Here is a 21083-nt window from a genome sequence, read left to right as displayed (position 1 = left end):
ACGCCAATGGGTAACTTCAATAGTCTTTGTAAATAATTTAAAAAATGTCGTAATGTTAACGTCCCCAGAACTCCTGATGGCAGTAAAAATGACTCTCATTCTATGACTAGATGGTTAAGTCTCTCAGAAGGGACGAACAAGAAGTTAAACTCCTGGGTTTTAATTTAGCATCTTATTTCTTTTGTCTCTTTGTCTGTTTATTTTACTTTTGATTTTGTTGTTATCTTGTGTCAAGTTTAGTAAATATGATTCTTACTTTGCCTGATATGATGAAAGCTGAGGTCATTCCATTCTTCTTTTACATTTTGCTCAAATACTTGTTTTTTTCTTTTGGAACATGGGTTCATTTATGATGGGTTCAGGGGAATAAAGAGTACACGTTCTCAATAGGAAGGAGCCCATCTGCACTGTCAGTATGTCTCATTCCCATTTATAACCATAATTAACACAATTGAATTTCGGGACACCTTATACATGGGAATTTCATTTTTTATATCATATTATTAATTTAATAAAATAATGAGTAAAGGAGAGGAGGCCTCCAAGCACCCAGAGGTATTCTTTTTAAACTTGCAAATGTTTTGTGATGGGATTTGAGCATAAAGGGAGATGTTTAGAGGGAAATAGAAATAAAAGGGCTAGCATTGGAAGTGCTTTTCTAAATGGCTGTGCCACCAATCTACAGTGAACACAATTTACAAGCCTAGCTCTTTTCACTCTTAATTCTTTCACATATTTATCATTTTACAGTGTTTTATTATTTTAAATATATTTTTATTGATTTCAGAGAGGAAAGAAGAGGGAGAGAGAGAGAGAAACATCAATCATGAGAGAGAATTATTTTTTTTCATTTTTAATAAATCTTTATTGTTCAGATTATTACAATTGTTCCTCTCCCCCCCCCCCCAATAGCTTCCCTCCACCCGGTTCCCACCCCACCCTCTGCCCTTACACCCCCTCCTCCACTGTCCTCATCCATAGGTGTATGATTTTTGTCCAGTCTCTTCCTGCACCCCCCACACCCTTTTCCCCTGAGAATTGTCAGTCCACTCCCTTTCTATGCCCCTGATTCTATTATATTCACCAGTTTATTCTGTTCATCAGATTTTTTTATTCACTTGATTTTTAGATTCACTTGTTGATAGATATGTATTTGTTGTTCATAATTTTTATCTTTACCTTTTTCTTCTTCTTTCTCAAAGAATATCTTTCAGCATTTCATATAATACTGGTTTGGTGGTGATGAACTCCTTTAGCTTTTTCTTATCTGTGAAGCTCTTTATCTGCCCTTCAATTCTGAATGATAGCTTTGCTGAGTAGAGTAATCTTGGTTGTAGGTTCTTGCTATTCATCACTTTGAATATTTCTTGCCACTCCCGTCTGGCCTGCATAGCTTCTGTTGAGAAATCAGCTGACATTCATATGGATGCTCCCTTGTAGGTAATTAACTGTTTTTCTCTTGCTGCTTTTAATATTCTCTCTTTGTCTTTTGCTCTTGGCATTTTAATTATGATGTGTCTTGGTGTGGTCCTCTTTGGATTCCTTTTGTTTGGGGTTCTGTGCACTTCCTGGACTTGTAAGTCTATTTCTTTCACCAGGTGGGGGAAGTTTTCAGTCATTATTTCTTCCAATAGGTTTTCAGTATCTTGCTCTCTCTCTTCTTCTGGCACCCCCATAATTCTGATGTTGGTACACTTGAAGTTGTCCCAGAGGCTCTTTACACTATCTTCATATTTTTGGATTCTTTTTTCTTTTTGCTTTTCCAGTTGAGTGTTTTTTGCTTCTTTGTATTTCAAATCTTTGACTTGATTCTTGCGATCCTCTAGTCTGCTGTTGGATCTCTGTATATTATTTTTTATTTCAGTCAGTGTATGCTTAATTTCTAGTTGGTCCTTTTTCATATCCTCGAGGGTCTCGCTAAATTTATCAGCCTTTTCTAGAAAATTCTTGAAAAACCTTATAACCGTGGTTTTGAACTCTATATCCAGTCGTTTGCTTTCTTCCATTTCTTTCATTTGTGATCTGTTTCTTTGTCTCCGCATTTTGGCTGCTTCTCTGAGTTGATAGAGTGGCTTTGTGTGTGAGGTGTCCTATAGGGCCCAGTGGCTTAGCCTCCCCAGTTACCTGAGGTGGACACTCTTGGTGCACCCCTTTGTGGATTGTGTGCACAGCCTTGTTGTAGTTAAGCCTTGACTGTTGTTGGTATCACTGGGAGGAATTGACCTCCAGGCCAGTTGGCTGTGAGGATCAGCTGTGTCTACGTTGGGAGAACTTCTGTGCTGGAGACACTCTTATGAGATAAGACTTACTTCAGTGGGGCTTTGGTGCTCACTGAGTCTGCCCCCTGAGTGTGTCCCTTATGGATCTGAGGAGTTGTAATCTGGATGGTCCTACTCTGACCCCTGGGTACACTGGCTCTTGGATCTCCAAGGAGGTGCTAATTTAGCCTCTGCCTGAGGCCACCCAGCAGGAGCTACAGAGAGATCTGCAGATTTCTCTTCTTTGTTTGGGTTTTGGAGGTGCCCAGATGAGGCCCAGCTGTGAAGCAGTGCAAGCTGCTGTGGGGCCTTGGGCCTTCGGCCTTCTTTTGGATGTTCTGGGTCTCTCTGACTCAACTGCAGTTCGTTAGTTTAGTTTAGAATTCAAAGGACCAGGTCATTCATATGCAAAAGCCTCTGCACTCAGCTTGGATGGGACAGAGTCTCAGGGCAGAGGAAACAGCAATGGCTTCCCATCAGCCCTGCCCTAAGAGGCCCCTGGGTCTCAGTGTCCCGCGGTAATCGCTGCAAGCACCTTTGAGAGAAAGCCGCCCTCGAGTTCCGCCTGCTGCCAGGCAGTCCCGTTTCTCTCTGTATGAGTCTGGGTCCCCAGAGTCTCCCCCAGAACTGGAGTTCAGAGCAGTCAGGAGCTTTTGTCTCCCTTCTGATTGAGAAAGCCAGCCATGTACTCAGTTGCCAGCCCTCTCTGCGCACACGCCTCCATATCTCTGCCTTCCGCAGCTCCTGTGAGTCTCATTGTGCTTTTCTCTTTCCTTCTAGTTGTAGAATTTCCACTCAGCCAGCCTTCCTGTGGTTCTGGATGATGTCCGTTTTGTCCTTTAGTTGTAGTTTTGAAATTGTTGTGCAAGGCAGAAGTTTAGGTGTTTACCTATGCCGCCATCTTGGTTTCTCCTATCGAGAGAGAATTATTGATCGGCTGCCTCCTCCATGCCCCCTACTGGGGATTGAGCCTGCAACCTGGGTGTGTGCCCTTTACCGGAATCTAACCTGGGACCTTTCAGTCTGCAGGCCGACGCTCTATCTACTGAGCGAAACTGGCTAAGGCCATTTTTCAGTGTTTTATATCTCTGCTAACAAGGGTAGTTTGCAATAGAAAGATTCTGGGTTATTGCGGAAAAGTTCAATTCTGCTTCACCTCACATACCTGGTATTGGATTTTTTTTTAAACTTAGGATGAAGGGCAAATTGAGTCAAATTTAAATTTTCTCCCATTGGTTATAGTACATAGAAAATACTTTATTAATGATAACCTTTAGATTATTATCCCTTTGTATTTTCCTGGAAGTCTTATATACACATGAACTTATCTTTATGTTGTATTTTGCTTAAATACCATAGTCCTTCCAAATGTAGGTTGATGTAGAAATAACTTGTTATGATTATGTTCGTAATGTATGCTCCATGCCTAACACACAGCACTATGTCATGTAGGAGGTAGCAAGTTATTTTCAGGGAAGAAAACTCCTTTTATTATTTATTGAACACGAACTTTTTTACTAATGTGATTTATTAAGGGCCCATCTGAGGAAAAAGAAAACTAGGAATAAAAGTGATCACTACAGAACTAACTGGTTTGGCTCAGTGGATACATCGTTGGCCTGTGGTGTGGAGGAGGCATCTGATCAATGATTCTCTCTTATCATTGATGTTTCTCTCTCTCTCTCTCTCTCTCTCTCCCTTCCTCTCTGAAGTCAATAAAAATATATCTTAAAAAATCACTACATAATGTTATGCATACTTTTATTATAATTGCTTATTCTCTGTAGGAGATAATGAGTTTATATAAAATGATGCTGTATTGGTGCTTTTTAGCTGTATGTTCAGAAGCTGAGTTATTTGCAGCATTAAAGACATGTAAGGGATTTTACCTCTGATATTGGCTGATTAGACTCTAAACTAATAAACATACAGAGTATATTTTTGTATGGCCAAAGAGTAAATCGATGTCCTCTCATATTTCTACTCTTTATTATTATGCTATAAAGGTCGCTCTCTAGCCCAGCAACAACTATTTTGAAGTCTTTTTAGGAAGTATACTCTAGATCCGCCATGGTCTCTCTTAAGAAGTGGCATGTGCACTTGTTTTCTATCTTGTTGCTTACCACATGATTAAAAACAAAACAAATGTAACATTCAGTAATTTGCAAAGAGCTTTGAGTTCCTTGTGAAGCTTATTTATACGTTGTAGTCTTATTGTTTCCTGATGGCGATTCTAGTAAAATCACATAGTCACACAATTAGAAACACCTTTCAAAAAATTCTGCAATGGTGTTTTTCTCTTTCCTCTTCCTTTCCATCCTCCCCAAACACTTAAGTGTTAAATGACCAATGGAATTTAAAAGATGCTCCTTACAGGAACTTAACAGCTCAATGATCGTAGTTCAGTGATGGAAATAAAGGCTTTGAGGGAGGGTTTACATTGTAATGTAGTGCAGCAGAGAGCATCTCCACCAGAAAGAGCAATTCTGATGCCATTCCCCGGGAAGGTGCACACTTGTTCAGGTGGAGCGGACTCTTTCCTTTCTGTTGGTAGCTTGTTGTGGTTGTGCGAAGGTTATCGCACTTATGAAACAGTTTCATTTCCTCACAGAAACTTTTTAAAAAACTATGTCTTTATTCCCTTCAGTGGAAGTCTGACTGTTGACTGGCATTCGTATTTTAGGCATGGATTCGATCTTTATGGGTAATGACACAAAGCGCTTAAGAAATATTGATGGAAAGCAGAGACCTTTTCATACATGGAATGTGCATTACGTTGGCTTTGGTAGCAAGGGAGGGACCAAAACGACCAACCACAATGGCCTCTGATCTAAGCTTTGTGCTCTCCCTACCAGGATGGTGTCAGAACAGAGGGCTCGGGAGGTAAAACGTGTCATAAGGGTCTGGAAACTGATATTACATATGCAAACTCTCATTAAAAGAAAAATAGAAGAGAGTTAACATCGCTGGGTATTATGATAAGGGAAAGTACTGCCCTTAGAGCTTTATGCACTTTACCCGATACGGTGTTTTTATTTATTTATTTATTTATTTATTTATTTATTTATTTATTTATTATTTTTATTGATTAAGGTATTACATATGGGTCCTTATCCTTCCATTGCCCCTCCCAACCCTCCACTCATGCCCTCACCCCCCCCCCCCCCCCCCCCCGGTGTCTGTGTCCATTGGTTAGGCTTACATGCATGCATATAAGTCCTTTGGTTGATTTCTCCCAACACAGTGTTTCTTAAATCTGAGTATGCGCCAAATGTCCTGGAGGGCTCCTCAAAAAAAAGAAAAACCCCACAAATTGTTAGGCTGAACACCCAGGATTTCTGACTCAGTAGTTCCAATGAATATTTGCATGTTATGAAGTTCCAAGGTGGCACTACTAGTCAGGGACCACACTTTGAGAACAATTATATTAATCCTTAAAATAACCCTATGAGGTAGGCATTACTTTTATACTTTTTTATTTTTTTACGTACTAGTAGTCTGAGCTCTGAGAGGTTAAATAACTTAACCCAAAGTCACAGAGCTAATACGTGGTAGCATTGGGATTCAGATTCAGGTTTCTTCCTGACTCCCCAAACCAATCCTTCTACATCCAACCATACTTCATTAAAAGATGAAGAGATAAAGGACAGTGAGCAAAACAAGGTAGAAATAATGTTACCCAGCATTGGAGACTGACTAGCAAAGCAGGAACATCGAGCTCTGTTATTCCTGTGCCCCAACTAGGCTGTGATCATGACCAGTGTGCAGGGAGGCTATTGTCTATGAACTAGAGAAAATAATACCATCACTTATCGAAGGTGTTTGGCAAATTGCTAATGAGCTTTGGGAAGCCTTTGACAAATCAAAAGAGAAGGGAAATAATGGATTTGAAAGAATAGAAAAGGTTGGTATTAGAAGTTGATAGTATGAAAGCTGATTTGGGGAAAACAAATAGGAAAGTACGTGTTTTTTAATGTTAGTTCTGAGATGTAGCAGCAGTTACTTAATGTGTCCTCAGACATATGAAAAACAGAACAAAAATACATCATTTTCACACATCTACAAAGAAAAAACAAATTGGAAGATCAGCGAATGTAATTGCATTACATCATTAGATGGACCCACACCTTGTCTGAGTCCTTATAGCACTGTGGCTGAGAGCACTTTCAGGGTTTCATTCTGTATCACCTCATTATTTTCACTCATGCTGTCTCCATTCAACTGAATTGCCACCCCCAAATCTTATCTATCAAAATGAAAAGGTAAACTGTTTTATTATCCTGAGATGTTTATGGTGGTTCTGTTGCTTCACTTTGAAATCTCCAAGGAATTGTTATCCATCTGAAAAGAAGTGACTTGGATTTCCCCAGCACGTATTTCAAGAAGGAGTTAATTTTTATTGATCTGATAAAGCTCTGGAACTTTGAACTAATTTTACTCTTACTGCAGAACACAGCCTCACACTACCAGTTATTAAGGCAAAATGCATGTCCACATTGAGGGGGCGGTTGAATACTTAGGGGTGGAATTTTAAGGAAAAGATGTCATTATCTTAAGGACTGTGAGTTCTTCATGGTAATTTTTTTTTACTATCATTTTATTTTTTTAAGCAAAGTTAAACCACCTCCACAAATTTCACCCAGCAAGTCGATGGGTGGAGAATTTTGCGTGGCTGCAGTGTTTGGGACGTCCAGGTCGTGGTTTGCAAATAACGCTGGTCTGAAAAGAGAAAAAGGTGGGTATCTCACTGAGGGTTAAATGGGCCTTTGGTAATATTTGTTTCTTGAAGAAAATTCATAGCTTTTCTCCTTGTAGTCTTGAACCCAATATTTTAGAAACCAGTTTTTCCATTTAGTAAGCATGTTTCCTCTCAGTTGCTCAAGCCTACTCAAGAAGAAAGGCTGTCCTCTCACTGTAGATGTTAAAGACATAGCCCACTGAGTGTTTTTATTTTGCTTTGTTGGTGGCAATTTACAGGTGTTCTCGATGCTTGTCAACTCCATACCATTATATGTATGCAGCTTTTACATTTTTGACAAGCTAATTTCACACCTACTCTGAGGTGTGGAGAGGAAAACCTTATCTCTGTTTAAGAGATGACATGAACTTGAGATTAGTGAGTTTAAATAGCTAAAAGCACTAGTTAGTAAGTGATGGTATCAGAGTTTGAAATTGTGTTTTTTTTTAATGGTAAATCTGAGAGCAGGCAGACAGCTCTAGTGGAGGGGGGAAGGGTTGTTGGGATGGTGGTGGAGGGATTGAGCAAAAAGAGAACGGTGTGGATTGTGGGGGTTGGGTGGTGGAGAATGGAAGAGGGCAGAGAGGCCATAAATGGTGATGGGGAAAAAATCAACAAGTTTGCCATCCTATATAATAAAGAGGTAATATGCAAATTGACCATCACTCCAACACACAAGATGGCTGCCCCCATGTGGTCAAAGTTGGCCGCCTCCATGTGGACACAAGATGGTGGCCACCACAAGATGGCCAGCAGGGGAGGGCAGTTGGGAGGGACCAGGCCTGCAAGGAAGGGGAGTTGGGGCGATCAGGCCTGCAGGGGAGGGCAGTTAGGGGTGACCGGGCTGGCAGAGGAGGGCCGTTGGGGGGAACTAGGCCTGCAGGGGAGGACAGTTGGGGGGGACTAGGCCTGCAGGGGAGGACAGTTGGGGGGAACCAGGCCTGCAGGGGAGGGCAGTTGAGGGGGACCAGGCCTGTAGGGGAGGGCATTTGTGGGGGACCAGGCCTGCAGGGGAGGGCAGTTGGGAGGGACCAGGCCTGCAGGGGAGGGCAGTTGGGAGGGACCAGGCCAGCAGGGGAGGACAGTTGGGGGGGACCAGGTCAGCAGGGGAGGGCAGTTGGGGGCAACCAGGCCAGCAGGGGAGGGAAGTTGGGGGCGACCGGACCTGCAGGGAAGGGCAGTTGGGGGGGACCCAGGCCTGCAGGGGAGAGCAGTTGGGGGTGACCAGGCCTGCAGGAGAGGGCAGTTAGGGGTGACCAGGCCTGCAGGGGAGGGCAGTTAGGGGTAACCAGGCCTGCAGGGGAGGGCAGTTAGGGGTAACCAGGCCTGCAGGGGAGGGCAGTTAGGGGCAAACAGGCTGGCAGGGGAGTGATTAGGGGGTGATCAGGCTGGCAGGCAGAAGTGGTTAGGGGCAATCAGGAAGGCAGGCAGGCGAGCAGTTGGGAGCCAGCAGTCCTGGATTGTGAGAGGGATGTCCGACTGCCCGTTTAGGCCCGATCCCGGTGGAGGGGTCCCAGATTGGAGAGGGTGCAGGCTGGGCTGAGGGACACTGCCTCCCCCCCCTCGTGCACGAATTTCGTGCACTGGGCCTCTAGTATTATAAACTAAAAGTTAAAAAATAGGCTGCCACTCAGAAATAAAGGTCATCTTTTATGGTAACCATTGCTCCTTTGAATTCATATAGTTACTTAAAATTTTTTTTGTTATTTTCAACCTTCACGGAGGATATTTTTTTCCATTGCTTTTTAGAGAGAGTGGCAGGGGAGTGGAAGGCGGGGAGGGAGAGAGAGATATATACAGAGTTAGAGGTGTGAGAAGAGACATCAATTGGTTGCCTCCCGCATGTGCCCTGACCGGGTACATGCCCTTCACCCAGAATCGAAGCGGGCCGACGCTTCAACCACTGGGATACACTGACCAGAGCGAATTTATATAGTTTTTTTTAAAAGAATCCCTTTTTTTATCATCAGGATCAATACCTAAAATGTTTACGTTAATTACCATTTATTGTGTGATGGCTGAGTGATTCTGTGTAGAGGAGAATCCCTACATTTGATGGACCACGAATTTCATTTTGAATAAGCTTTCCCCCTCATTTGAGTCCTATTGAAGTAGGTCACATTGCTATTATTAGTGAGGCACTGCTTTCAAGAGTTCCAAGGGCTGTATTGTTCTTGGCTAAACGAAACGGCTCTCCGTTGCGCTTAATGCTGGCAATCAGACGTCAGCCCCTTCCCTGGTTATCGCCTGTCAGTGACCCTCTCCGGGGAAATAGGATCTCCCCCACAGCAGGTTCCTTACCTGAGTGCGAGAGGATACAGTACAGAGCGCAAGCCTTCCATTTCCTTATCCCATCTTTATTTTTTTGTTACCTCCTTAGCTTTACTGATGCTATCGAAATGACTTTTTGTTGCTAGTTAAAATCCTCTGTGTAGCTCGATTTCAAATGCTTCTCCCTTCTGTTCTAATTACCCTTTTAACTTGCTACTCCTTTATGTCCCACTGACTGGTCATTAGCCATTTTCTCAAATCAGCTGTAATGAATTCCTCTGGCCTAGAGATAAGGTGACCCACCCAGCATTCAGGAGTGGTTTTCTATGCTCCTAGGTTTACTGTAAAACCCAAGATAGAGGGCTGAACCTGTTCTGGCACTGAGGACATGTGTCCTCCTTCTAAAGTCATTTGATTAGGTCCATATTCAGCACCTGACCTCATTCAAAGTATAACCCCCTCTTCATTTACCATGGGGGCCAGGGATCCAACTGAGAGAAAAGAAGGAAGAGGATTTGGGGGAGGAGGATGTGTGAGTTTTTTGCTTGTTGATTTGTTCGAATCCAGAAATGTTAAAGGGAAAGTGGATGAAAAGTTGGGCTGATGTCAGCGTACCAAGGGCTCTCACGCACTTGAGTGGGTGCATCCGGTGTCACTATTAAGTCTTCGTCCATGCAGTGTTCCTTTTCAGTCAGTCCGTCCCTTTCCCGCCTGATAGCATTTGTTTTTCATAATGTGGGACACATTCTATTGCAGACAAATACACAAGACTGAAAAATATTGTTTCACTATATTAGAAATTTGAGTATACTTACATCATTCTTTCCTTAAGATTTAAAAAATATTTCGACAGCATAGACATTTTTAAATTCCTTAGTTTATACTTAGTAAGAGACAACTTTTAGGCAAGGAGCAGACGCCGTACCCATTCATGTGAACAAAATTCCTGCCTTCTTATTTCCTCTTAGCAGCCTCAGAAGAGATTAGAAGTTCAATAACTTGTAAAAACTATGCTGTGCTCCTTTTCGTTCATTATCAAACATCCAGGTTCTATTTTTTTGTTTGTAGATCAGTCTAAACAAGTTGTAGTTGAATCTCTCTACATCATCAGCTGCTACGGGACCTTAGTGGAGCACATGATGGAGCCACGGCCACTCAGCACTGCCCCCAAGATTAGCGATGACACCCCGCTGGAAATGATGACATCACCTCGAGCCAGCTGGACTCTGGTTAGGTAATACCACCTTTCTGTTTTCTTTTTCTTTCTGTTTAAAATTTCTTTATTATTTTTTAATCTTTATTGTTGAAAGTATTACATATGCCCCCCTTTAAAAAATGGTTTAAATTTCAGTAATAGGCTCTTCGGGACTGGTTTTGGCTGTGGGTTGGGGACTCAGCTCTTGGGGTCCTGGCTCTGCCCTTTGGCAGTGGGGTCAGCTGTTCAGGATGAGTGTCAGCACATAGGGACTAGAATAAAATAAAATAAAAAAAATAAATAAATAAATAACATTAATTCACAGTGCACATATACATTCTGGTCTGGTAATGGGAGCAGGTTTCAAATTGTTTAATATCTGGTTATCTTGCGTGACATCATTGCAAAGATAAGCATAAACCCTTCTGGAGAAAGTAGCCACAATTTAACTTAAAGACCCCTCATCTCCAGAGGCCCTCGTCCGTGGACCACACTGTGATGGGTCTGACTCCCAAGCACTCCCTTTTCCATCCCCCTCAGACTATAGCATATGGGCCATAAAGTCAAGCTTCCATGCAATTATTATAAAGAATGCATCACTCTCTGAGTCTAAATAATACTTTGAATACATTACAAGGAAATTATACTCTGCAGCATTAAACACAGTTAAGTTTGGAAAAAAAATTTTTTTTCAGTAATATACAATTTTCAGTTTTTTCTTAACAGCTTTATTAAGGTATAAAATATTAAATGTGTACAATTTGATAAGGTTTGACATTGGATACAGCTGTGGAAACCACCACCATAATTAACATTATAAATATATTCATCACCTGCAAATATTGTCTAATATTTCCTTTTAGTCTCTCCCTTCTGCCCTCTTTATCCCTACCTCTGCCATGGAGCACCAGGCAACCACTATTTGCTCTCTCTCACTGTAGATTACTTGATGATTTTTAGAAGTTTATATACATGGAATCAGAGTGTGTATTATTTTTTGTCTTGCTTCTTTCATCCAGCAAAATTATTTTGATTCCCCCCTGTTGGGGCATGTATTGATGATTTTTTTACTTTTTGAGATTGAGACATAATTTACACACAATACAATGCACCCATTTAAAGTAAATTTTCACTAGGTTATGTACCCATCACCACAATCAGTTTTCATCAACCCCAAAGGAAACTTGATACCCATTAGCAGTCACTCATTTTACTTTCTGTCTCTATAGATTTACCTACTTAGGACATTTAATATAAATGGAATCAGACAAAATGTAACCTTTTGCATCTGACTGCCTTCACTTAGTATAATGTTTTCAAGGTCCAGCCACGTGGTAGCATGTATCAGAACTTTTTTCCTTTTATGGCCAAATAATATTCCACTGCATGGATATACCACATTTTGTTTACCTATTCATCAGTTGACCCACACTGTGATGTGACTTTTTACCTGCCATTAAGTATGCTGCTAAGAACATTTTTGTACAGATTTCTGTGTGGTCATATATTTTCAGTTATCTTTCATATATGCCTCAGAGAACATGTCCTTTTGAACTCCTTTTTCCTTGTATCTTTGTGTTACCTCTTCTCAGACTTGGGTTTTGTTTTTTTCTTTTTAATTTTCCACATGCTTCCCCTTATTTCCAGTCTCATGCTCACTGAAAATAGAGAGTGCACTGAGGCAGCCATTGAAGGGAAAGAAACTCACATAAATAGATTGGAAGGTTTCCTTTACAGTCATTCCCCAATATATAAGAGCTAAGACTGTAGAAGTATTTATTAAGAATCAGAGTCCTGCCTGGCTGGTGTGGCTCAATGGTTAAGTGTTGACCCATGAACCAAGAGGTCGCTCAACTGGTTTGAGTCAGTATCCCCAGTAGGAGGCAGCCAATTGATGTTTCTCTCATGAATGTTTCCATCTCTTTATCCCTCTCCCCTTCTCTCTAAAATCAATAAAAACATATTTTAAAAAAATGAATCAGAGTCATTCTTAAAAGTACATAATCACTAGAATCTTTATAAGCTAATACAGATAGAGAAGTTAAATCCAGAGTAAAACCTTTTCAGTGTAGTGTACAACGAATGGTATAGGAGAGACAGAAAAAATTGGTCCTGACATGTATGGAAGGAAACAGACAAAAATGGATATGAAAATGATCCCTTTCCTTTTGACATTTTAAAATACTCTTATATTGATTTTTCAAGGCTCCAGCATTCTTTACTACTACTTTACTGCACTAAATTGATTTGATCAATAGCTTATTTATCAGGTTATTCATGAGCGGGCAGATCTGATTAAAATTACTGCACCATCATTGTTGAAATAAGTGGTTTATTTTGGAACTCAGATGCTAATTTGTTCTATAATACGTCACCCATGAACATAACTGTGTTTTTTCCCCACCATTTTTTCCTACTTTATTCTGTTTGAAAATACACACATATTCTGAGAATAGAGAGCTCTAACAATTGTCAGAAATTAGGTAAAATTAGAACTACTTAGTTGTGACATTTGAATTCCACACTTCCTCTCTGTCCAGTATTTTGAACGTCCTGCCTGTCCTATTGGGGGGGTGGGGCGTGTTCTGCTTTAAACTGATACTGGCTCTGTGTGATTAGTATGAATCACTGCCACCTTTTTATTCTTTTCTAAGCAGATGGCCTTGTGTTTCAGGTTTCAGCACTCCAACAAGTTCATTTTAATGATTACAAAGATAGTGTGAGTTTATATCAATGTCTGCAAGTGGTGACAGTGATGTTGATTTACATACCATCTATTAAACTTAAATATTAATATTCTTCTGCCGTTTCCTTAGAACTCCTCAATGGAATGAATTGCAGCCACCATTTAATGCAAACCACCCTCTGCTCCTGGCTGCAGATGCTGTACAGTATTATCAGTTCCTGCTTGCTGGCCGTAAGTAGTTCCTGTGTTTTTCCTTCCGTACAGTTATTTTGAGATTTCATCTTAAAATGCTGACTTTTAATGCAACCATGCACACTGGTCCATCATCCATCAGCCATAAACAATCAGATGGGACAATAAGATATTTACTACAAATATAAACCATAAGACGTAGCACACATTAAGTAAACCTCTGCTGTCCTCGTTCCCTGGCCGTGAGATACATGCTGTCACGTAAGCTGAGAGGGAATATCTGGTGGGCTCAAAGGTGTTAACAACAACAACAAAAGGATAGTGGTATCTGTTTCTGACATGAAAAAATTAAGTACTTTTCACTGTGAAAACCGCGTTGGCAGATTTTTCTTTTTGTAGAATTTTACTTGCGATAATGAAGGAATGATTGCAACTCCATTGGTTTTTGTACGTCTACTTTCATATCAGAGCCCTTACGTTTATAGAGATTATCGATCTGGGTTCTTTTGTTACTTTAGAAAATGTACATTGACCTAGAAGCAGCCTTGTTTATAGCGGGGGCATGAAAAGACAATTGAGTATTTATCCAGTTTATGGTCATAGAATTAAAAATTCCTCACAATTATAATTTAATTTTGTAGAAGTGACTGGATCCTTAATTTTACTTCATGGGTCTGAGCAGTGCATGTTTTTAAGAAACTTCCTAAAAATCAACATTGACGTGTTTTTATTGGAGTTTTGTTCTATTGAACTTACTATTTTTTAAAATATATTTTATTGATTTTTTTACAGAGAGGAAGGGAGAGGGATAGAGAGTTAGAAACATCGATGAGAGAGAAACATTGATCAGCTGCCTTCTGCACACCCCCCACTGGGGATGTGCCCGCAACCAAGGTACATGCCCTTGACTGGAATCGAACCTGGGACCTTTCAGTCCACAGGCTGACGCTCTATCCACTGAGCCAAACCAGTTAGGGCTGAACTTATTATTTCACTTGCTGTATTTATACAGCATGAAGTAAAATATTTTCTAAAACTGTTTTATTTTATGTTTATAATGTGTTACATATTAAACTGAAACAGAGAAAATTTATTGACTTTGCTCTAAAGTTATGAGACTGTAATTGTAACAAATAGTTGGCGGTCTTGCTCTCTTATATAATTGAACTCACTGATTTTTCCAGTATGCATTTTTGAGTGATTTCTACGTGCCAGGCACTTGTGATTTAAAGTGAATAGTATGTTGCTCTGTCCTCAGTGAATTCACTGTCTATCTCGGGAAGTAGGTGTTTAATGAAAAAGTAATATAAAATCAGTCGGGCGCATCAATGAAGTGTTTGGTTAACAGTGAACTATGAGAGCAGTGACTTAAGTTGCCAAAGCCTTTACCAGGAGGGGTTTATGTAAGTGATATTTTGGTTCAAAAACTGAGTACATGATAGTTGTTAGGTCCTAGGTCAGCCGTGGGCAAACTACGGCCCGCGGGCCGGATCCGGCTGTTCTTTCCGGTTCTCTTGCTCTCCCCTCCGCTCCTTTACTTTGAATTTATATTAGTTCACACAAACACTCCATCCATGCTTTTGTTCCGGCCCTCCGGTCCAGTTTAAGAACCCATTGTGGCCCTCGAGTCAAAAAGTTTGCCCACCCCTGTCCTAGGTTATCTAAGCATATATTTAACTATAATATGCATTAGAAAAAAACATGACATTTATGTAATATCTAATTAAAATAAGAGAGCATTTTCCTCTACCCTTTATTATGGGTGAAAATAATTAATTGTTAAGTACAATTGACTCTTTCAGAATTAATATTAGTTTGTTTGTTTTATTATTTTGATAAGGCCTGTCCAGTAGACCAAGCAGGTCTCAAATAGTGGAGAAAAAGATATGGACAAAAAATAAAATGCATCTATCTTTATCCTTTAATTTTTTGTTTCAGCAAATTAAGCTGCTTGATATTACTTGATTATAGCAGCTCTAAACACCTTTGTCCAATTCTTGGAACTACAAAAATCCCCAAGTGCATGTTTTAAGAAGCACCTCTGTAGGCAATAATAAGCCATCAAATGTTCTTATGGAATGACACCATCAGAACTGCATTTTAGAAAGATCATTCGGGCAGTCTTGTAATAGGAGGTTCAGAGGAGGGGAGGGAAGTGGGAGCTGAGTGATCCTGGAGCGAGACAGGGCTTTAATTAAGGCTCTATTACACAAAAGTCAGGGCAAATCTGTGATCCAGAGCAGAGTTGGGATAGAAAGGAATGAGAGCTAATTTGACAGAGTGCAGTCACTGATGATTCTGTGATTTCTAATTAAAATATATAATATAATGCATTTCACACAGACCTTTTGGATATCAGGTGGACTAGCAATGGGATAAGAATGAAAAGGCCTGGGTTCCAGCTCCAAACCATTTGTCAATAACTTGATAAATATAAAATATCAATAATAATAATAATAATAATTACTGTTATAAAGGTGTTGTCATGGTCAATGAGGTGATGTTAAAGTCCTTTAAAAACTGTAATATAGTACCCTTATTTTCAAATAGTAGATTTCAGGGCCTTAACAATAGCTATTCTGGCCACCTGATTTTGACCATGTCCGTTGTCCACTTGATGGATAATCGTTAATGCACTTTTTCTTATCCTTTGAAGTGTTACTATAGATGTAATCTAATAGGCCAAGAAATACCTAAGCGACAGGTAATTTTGTACTACTTCTGTACATTGAGAGTGGAGATACAGAATTCGTCTGGATTTTAAAGTCACGTTCTCTTACATAAAGAAAGGATATTTGATTGAGAATATGCCAGTATATGACAAGATTGGAGCAATTAAATATGCACAACGTGGACATCTGCGTCAGAGGTACAGCCTGACACACAATTGGCAAAAGCAGTGCAGGAGCCAGTTTATAGAGAGTGCCTTTCCCTGCCCATCTCTTGAGCCCTTCGTGCAAGTAGAACCTCATTAAAAAGACTTCCTTATTACCTTCTGCTTTCTCTCCAACGCTCCTCTTGAAACACAGGATACCATAGCTGATGCTGGGAAGTTTTTGGTTTTACTTAGCCATGCTGAAAATCACCTCTTATTTTCTGACTCGAAGACCATTGATAAATACACCACTACAAGTATTTTCAAATAGAGCGGTTTGGAGTAAAATTCTAGTGCTAACTTCACAAATGTTGCAAGTATTTTCTTTGGTTCTGTTTGGATCTATGGATCAGGTGAAGTAGACTTGTGCAAACTCCGGAAATGATAATAATAGTCATAGACAAAGAATGATGTAAATGGAAATGGGAAAGAGTCTTGGTCTCGGGGAGAAGAGAGTAGGAAAGCCGGATGTTTAGCAAGGAATTCCCACTCCCCTTGCAGCCCTGTAATCATAATAGATGCATTGCTGGTTGATAAACAGAGTTCTGCCTGTGTGGCAGGAGGGCGACGGGTGGGGAGGGAAAGGAAAACCTGCCTGAAACACTAAATACTAACTGTCAAGTGAAGTAAGTAAAAGGCCAAAGTTTGCATTTGTAACTGTGGTCACATTTTCTACCTATATTAATTAAATGGAATGGTATAAAATTGAGGATTTGGGATGTATCATTGAATCATACTAGAGCAGCAGTTGCCAGCCTTTCGGACCTCATGGACCACCAGTGGTCCGTGGATCCCTGGTTGGCGACCGCTGTACTGGAGTGCTCCATACAGAGGTCCTTATGGAGGCAGGGAGAACTCTTTGTTAGTAGGTTGAGCTTTAGGAATTGCTGATTTAAATTTTTTTAAGTCAAAAATCAGCAAAATGACATGGTTTGAATAGATTGATGAATTTATATGTGCAAAGTGAATGTAAGATGGTAATCTAATCGTCATATAACTCAGTAAAAGTAAAAGTTGGGAATTATTACAAAATTGTTTTTTCCTTGGTCATAAGTAATCTTGGGAATAGTTGATAAAAAGATTATACAGAGATTAGTATTTTTTTTTCTAATGCCTTTTCTAAAATAGGCATTTTAACTATGATCCTAAAGTAGATGACCTTTTTTTTTTTTTTTAAGTCTGCTCCAGAGCTTCCCCAATTGTAAATTAAAAAGGGGGCATCCTGAATTGACTTGGGGAAAGTTATATTCATGGGGGGAAATAAAGTTTCCTCCTTATCTTTCAGGTAATTGGGCAGCAGCAGTATTTTTAAGTTGCTGACATTAGCTAGCTTTGTTGGGGTGGAGGTCAGACTTATTTCTAAAATAATCCTTGGGTATATGAGAAGTTCCTTCCTAAGCTTACTGAGCTTTTTTGTTAAGTAGTAACAGAAGGCCATACAACAGAAATACTGCGCTGATACACAACAGAAAGGTGACTGGGATCTATAGAACCTTCCTGTGTTTTACTGGGAATGTAATTATCTTCCTCTACCTTCAAAAGCATCATAGGAATGGTGGGGAGAGCCTTTGCCACCAGATGGAAAGGAATGAAGAATACCGGAAATGTTTAAAACTGATATCCTTCACACCAATGTGTTTCAATTGGATTTGTGTGTGAAAATAATGTGCTTTGATTTCAATGAGTATTTCTCAAGATTCCACTTCAGTAGTAGCTCCCCACAAAGATGGAATAACAAGGATCGGTTTACCATCCTGCCTGAAACAACAACAGCAAAAACCAGAATATAGTTTAAAGCAACTGTTTTCGAGTCACTGGACATCAGGAGTAAAGGATAGTGATCCTTGAGAGATGGGAAACTAATGGGGCGAGCCCTACAATTGCCTCGGTTTATTGCCTTAAAGGATTCTCTAGCCAGGGGTGGGCAAACTTTTTGACTCGAGGGCCACAATGGGTTCTTAAACTGGACCGAGGGCCGGAACAAAAGCATGGATGGAGTGTTTGTGTGAACTAATATAAATTCAAAGTAAAGGAGCGGAGGGGAGAGCAAGAGAACCGGATAGAACAGCCGGATCCGGCCCGCGGGCCGTAGTTTGCCCACGGCTGCTCTAGACTGTGCTTCAGTGATGGGGAATCCAAGTGGAACACAGAGTGGACAGCACTGAGTCCAGCAAGACCAAGGAAGAGTGTGTTTCAGCAAACTACTATGAACTATTATTGTGTAAAAAAGGTTTACTGAAACACAGTGACTTCATGATTATATTTATATATTGTCTGTGGCCACTTTAAAATAATAACCACAGAGCTGAGTAATAGTGCAGAAACCATATGACCCACAAAGCCCTAAATATTTACTATTTGTTAACTCCTGACCTAGAATTAGCTAGACTGGTTATTAGAGAGAATAGATAGATCAGCACAAAATGAGAATTCTGAACATCTGCAGAGGGTCCTCTTCTAGCACTCAACATAGGACTGATGGCTGTGGGAAACTACCTAAAGCCAAGGAAACAGCAACTACAGAGAATCTTAGAGGGCAGAGTTCTGGAGCTCACACAGGGTCAGGAATGGTGACACTAACACAGTTATCACAACTAGATTCCATATGTTTAAAAAGTTAGAGATGTGGAAGATATTAAAAAGACTCGAAGTCCTAGATATGAAAACCTAGATGTGAAAGTTGCATTGGATAAAAGTGAGAATAAATTAGAAATTGCAGAAGAAAATATTAGTGAAATTGAGGATAGACCAAGAGAAATTATCCATAATGAAATACAGAAAGAAAAAGAAATTAAAAACAGTTTTATTGAGCCGTAGGATAACATATACTTGAAATGAGAGTCCCTGAATCAGGATAATGGGGAGACTGAAGAAATAGCCAAAAAATTTTCAAATCTGATATATCCAAGAAAAACAATAAATCCCAAAACAGAAGAAACATGAAGAAAACCATACCAAAGTACACAATTACCAAGCTGCTCAAAGTCATTTAGAAAGAGAAAAACTTAAAAGCAGCCAGTGGTTAAAAAAAAAGAAGAAAGACATTACACAGTGAGGAACGATGATGAGAATGACAGGTTTCTCTTAAGTACTGAAAGGAAACAACTGCGGACTTAGAATTCTGCCCTCTCAGAAAGTAGCTTTCGAAATGAGGGCAAAATAAAATACTTTCTTCAGATATACAGAAGATTAAAGAATTTATCAGCAGCAGACATGCTGTACAAGAAGTCTTAAAGGAAGTCCTTTAAGCAGAAGGAAAGTGGCAGCAGATGGAAGAGAATGAAGAACACTGGACATGGTTAGAACATATAACGTGTTTTTTGGGTAGTTATTCAAGTCTTTTTAAAATATAATTTACTGTGAACACAAAAATAGTATCAGCACATTGTGGTTTTAAAAATATATGTATGAGTGTGTATGCATGTATGTATGTGTGTGTGTATATACACATATTTATATATACAGAAATGTATTATGGACTTTACAACATATGTGTATGCATGAATGTGTAATATAAACACATAAACACAATAACAACAGTAGCATAAAGGCCAGTAGTGTGAGAAATGGGACATTATTATTGTAGGTTTTCATAGTATTGTGAGTGGTATAACATCACTTAAAGGTAAACTGTGATATTAAAGCTATACATAATGCAACCAAAAGCAGTCTACAGCAAGAAAGGGAATAAAATAGAAACAAATAAGCAAGCTGATGTGGCCCTAAGTATATCAATGCTCATTATAAAAACTCAGTTATGAATGATCTAAACAGCTTAATAAAAATTCAGAGATTGTCAAATTGGATAGAAATATAAGCTCCAACTATATGCTGCTTAGGAGAAACCCTGACTTGCTACATTAATATCAGACTAAGCTGAACACTCCACCCAACAACTGCAGAAAACATTATTTTCAAGTGCACAGGGAACACTGACCAATGTAGGTGATCTTCTGGGCCATAAAACAAGTCTCAATAAATTTAAAAGCTTTCAAGTCATACAAAGCATATTCTCTGACCACAAAGGAATTAAATAAGAAATGGATAACAGATATGGAAATTCCACAAATATTTAGAAAGTAAACAACATACTTCTAAGTCATACATGATTCACAGAAGAAATCAAAAGGCAAATTAGAAATTATTTTGAACTGAATGAAAATAAAAAAGAACACATTCATATCTTAGAATACTCTTCAGCAAAAAAAAAAGTTGATTGAAGTGTAAGTACATGCAACAAGTTGGATGAATTATGGATATTATGCCAAGTGAAAAAGGCTAGTCTCAAATCTTGCATACTAAAAATCTTAAAAGCACTAAGAGGAAAAGAATTTCCATTTATACAATGTTCTCAAAATGACACAATTACAGAGATTAGCGTCGATCAGATCTTAGAGCCGGAGTAGTAGGGAGGTTGCTGTGACTATCAACAGGGAGATAGATCTTTGTGGTGAGGGAACAGTTCTGTATCTTGATTGTAGTAGGGGTTACACAAATTAACAAGTGAAAAAATGGAATAGAACTAGGCACAAACATATGCGCACATCCTTTGTAACACAGAATGTATGCATATACAGCTGTATTTGTAAAACTGGTGAAATCTGAATATGGTCTATGGTTTTAGAATGGCAGCTTCTGGGGTTGGAAACCAGGTAAAACGGGTATAAGACCCCTCTGTACTATTTGTACAGCTTCTTAAGAATATAATCATTTCAAAATGAAAAGTTGAAAGAAAAGTATAAGACTTCTGATATGTCCCTAAATCAATACTCAAGGGGAAATTAATAGGACTAAATGCCTGTTTTATAAAAGAGGAAGTCCTGAAATTAATTACCTCAGTTTCCACATTCAGAAGCTAGAAAAACTCG

General features: G+C 39.6%; 1 protein-coding gene across 18 annotated transcripts in view; it reads left to right on the top strand.

Annotated features, from left to right (window-relative positions):
- The window catches only part of BCAS3 (BCAS3 microtubule associated cell migration factor), a 490554-nt gene that overhangs the window by 203073 nt on the left and 266398 nt on the right, over window positions 1-21083 (top strand). For all 18 annotated transcript variants that reach the window (XM_080677777.1, XM_080677775.1, XM_080677776.1 and 15 more), the window contains 3 exons: window positions 6869-6993; window positions 10336-10501; window positions 13279-13379. In XM_080677777.1, the coding sequence (XP_080533903.1) occupies window positions 6869-6993; window positions 10336-10501; window positions 13279-13379 (392 nt within the window). The remainder of the gene's footprint in view (window positions 1-6868; window positions 6994-10335; window positions 10502-13278; window positions 13380-21083) is intronic.

This window comes from Plecotus auritus (assembly GCF_963455305.1).
Source record: "Plecotus auritus genome assembly, chromosome: 7".
Lineage (NCBI taxonomy): Eukaryota > Metazoa > Chordata > Mammalia > Chiroptera > Vespertilionidae > Plecotus > Plecotus auritus.
The sequence above is the reverse complement of the archived record's forward strand: the minus strand, read 5'-3'. Positions and strand labels throughout refer to the sequence as shown.